Source organism: Halyomorpha halys, unplaced genomic scaffold, assembly GCF_000696795.3.
Source record: "Halyomorpha halys isolate HHAL.00 unplaced genomic scaffold, Hhal_1.1 Scaffold1928.1, whole genome shotgun sequence".
Classification (NCBI taxonomy): domain Eukaryota; kingdom Metazoa; phylum Arthropoda; class Insecta; order Hemiptera; family Pentatomidae; genus Halyomorpha; species Halyomorpha halys.
Window position 1 is genome coordinate 74954 of NW_027107207.1, and position 1552 is coordinate 76505.

The 1552-nt window shown below is 38.8% G+C and overlaps 1 protein-coding gene across 1 annotated transcript; it reads left to right on the forward strand.

Annotated features, from left to right (window-relative positions):
* The first annotated feature begins 262 nt into the window (after positions 1-262).
* Positions 263-950, forward strand: LOC106690871 (octopamine receptor beta-1R-like). Its single transcript, XM_014436459.3, has one exon. The coding sequence runs from the start codon at positions 285-287 to the stop codon at positions 948-950; it is 666 nt and encodes a 221-aa protein (XP_014291945.1). The 5' UTR covers positions 263-284.
* Positions 951-1552: the final 602 nt, after the last annotated feature.

Below are 1552 nucleotides of genomic sequence, written 5' to 3' on the forward strand. Positions count from 1 at the left end.
TACGCCATAGACGATACCAGGAAGTTGTTTAAGTTGCAGTTGTGCAAAAATATGTAATTACTTCTATATAATTAGTAATATTTTCCCTTAAAATTATTAAGTAGGCAGTTCATCTCTTATAGGATTTAAGACAAAACTGGAGGGCTCCTAACCTAGATACAGAAAACCACAAAGGGGGCGGAGGATTCGTAGGGGAGGAAAAGTGGTAGGGTGTTGTCGGGGTGGGGGTAAGGCAAGCAGTAGTCTCCGGCGGGCCGTCGGACAGTGCGCCTCGGCCGGGAGACATGATCATCAGCATGGAGGCGTCGATATCGCATCTACCTCAGAACACCTCCGCGGGCAGTTCCACTGCCCTAAGCCTCCACAGCTTAGACTTGGCTCCGCTTATCCTAAAAGGAGTCGTAATGGCAGTAATTATTCTTGGAGCCATCCTTGGTAACGCCTTGGTCATCATCAGTGTCGTGAGGCACCGCAAGCTCAGAATAATTACAAATTACTACGTCGTGTCACTAGCTTTTGCAGATTTGCTAGTCGCTTTGTGCGCGATGACATTTAACGCGAGCGTCGAATTGACGGGTCGGTGGATGTTCGGCCCATTCATGTGTGACGCTTGGAACTCGTTGGACGTCTACTTCTCAACGGCGTCCATCCTCCACCTCTGCTGCATCAGCGTGGACAGATACTACGCTATCGTGAGGCCGTTGCAGTATCCCATAACTATGACTCATAGGACGGTGTCCTTTATGCTCGCCAATGTCTGGATCCTCCCGGCACTAATATCCTTCATACCCATCTTTCTTGGATGGTACACGACCGAAGCGCACGAAAAGTATCGCGCGGCACATCGCAACGAGTGCATCTTTGTGGTGAACACTTATTACGCTCTCATATCCTCTAGTGTTTCTTTCTGGATCCCGGGAGTGGTCATGGTCACCATGTACTTCAGGTAAGACACATTAATTTCGAATTTATTTTTGTTTTTCATTCAAATTATTTAAATTTCAATAACTAATACATCGGAGAAGTAAAAAAAAAAAGTCAAAACTATGTATTATTTTAACAATGATTAGGGGGAAATTCAATGTAGCACAGAAAGTTATTCCTTCAAAACATGAGCTTCAGGCTACAAAGAAAAATAATATGACTTTTTTTCTCAGGCCTTAAAATTTAAAATCCTTTATAATTTATATTGTATATTATATATTATTTAGCTTGTCTTTCTTAACTTTATTTGCAGTTATCAAAAGAAAATCTTTTGAATATGAGCACTGAATACAAGAAATTAAATAGTTATAGTTAACCACAGTTAAATATCTTATCAAAATGTTATATATAATAAACTATTATTTTACATAAACAAATGTTTGTATAAAATGAATTGAAACTAATATTTTCTATAATATGATATTTATTATTGATAGTATTAGTATACTCAATCAAGAGAAAAGAAAAATTGATCTCAGCGCTTGAAATAGGATCACAGCCAGCTAATGATGTATATAGAAAAAAAAAAGGAAAAATAACAAATAAGAAAACTTGATGAAGAATGATC

What these genes read in the sequence shown, in the direction of transcription:
- LOC106690871 (XM_014436459.3), top strand. Translation starts at nt 285, where the DNA reads ATGATCATCAGCATGGAGGCGTCGATATCGCATCTACCTCAGAACACC.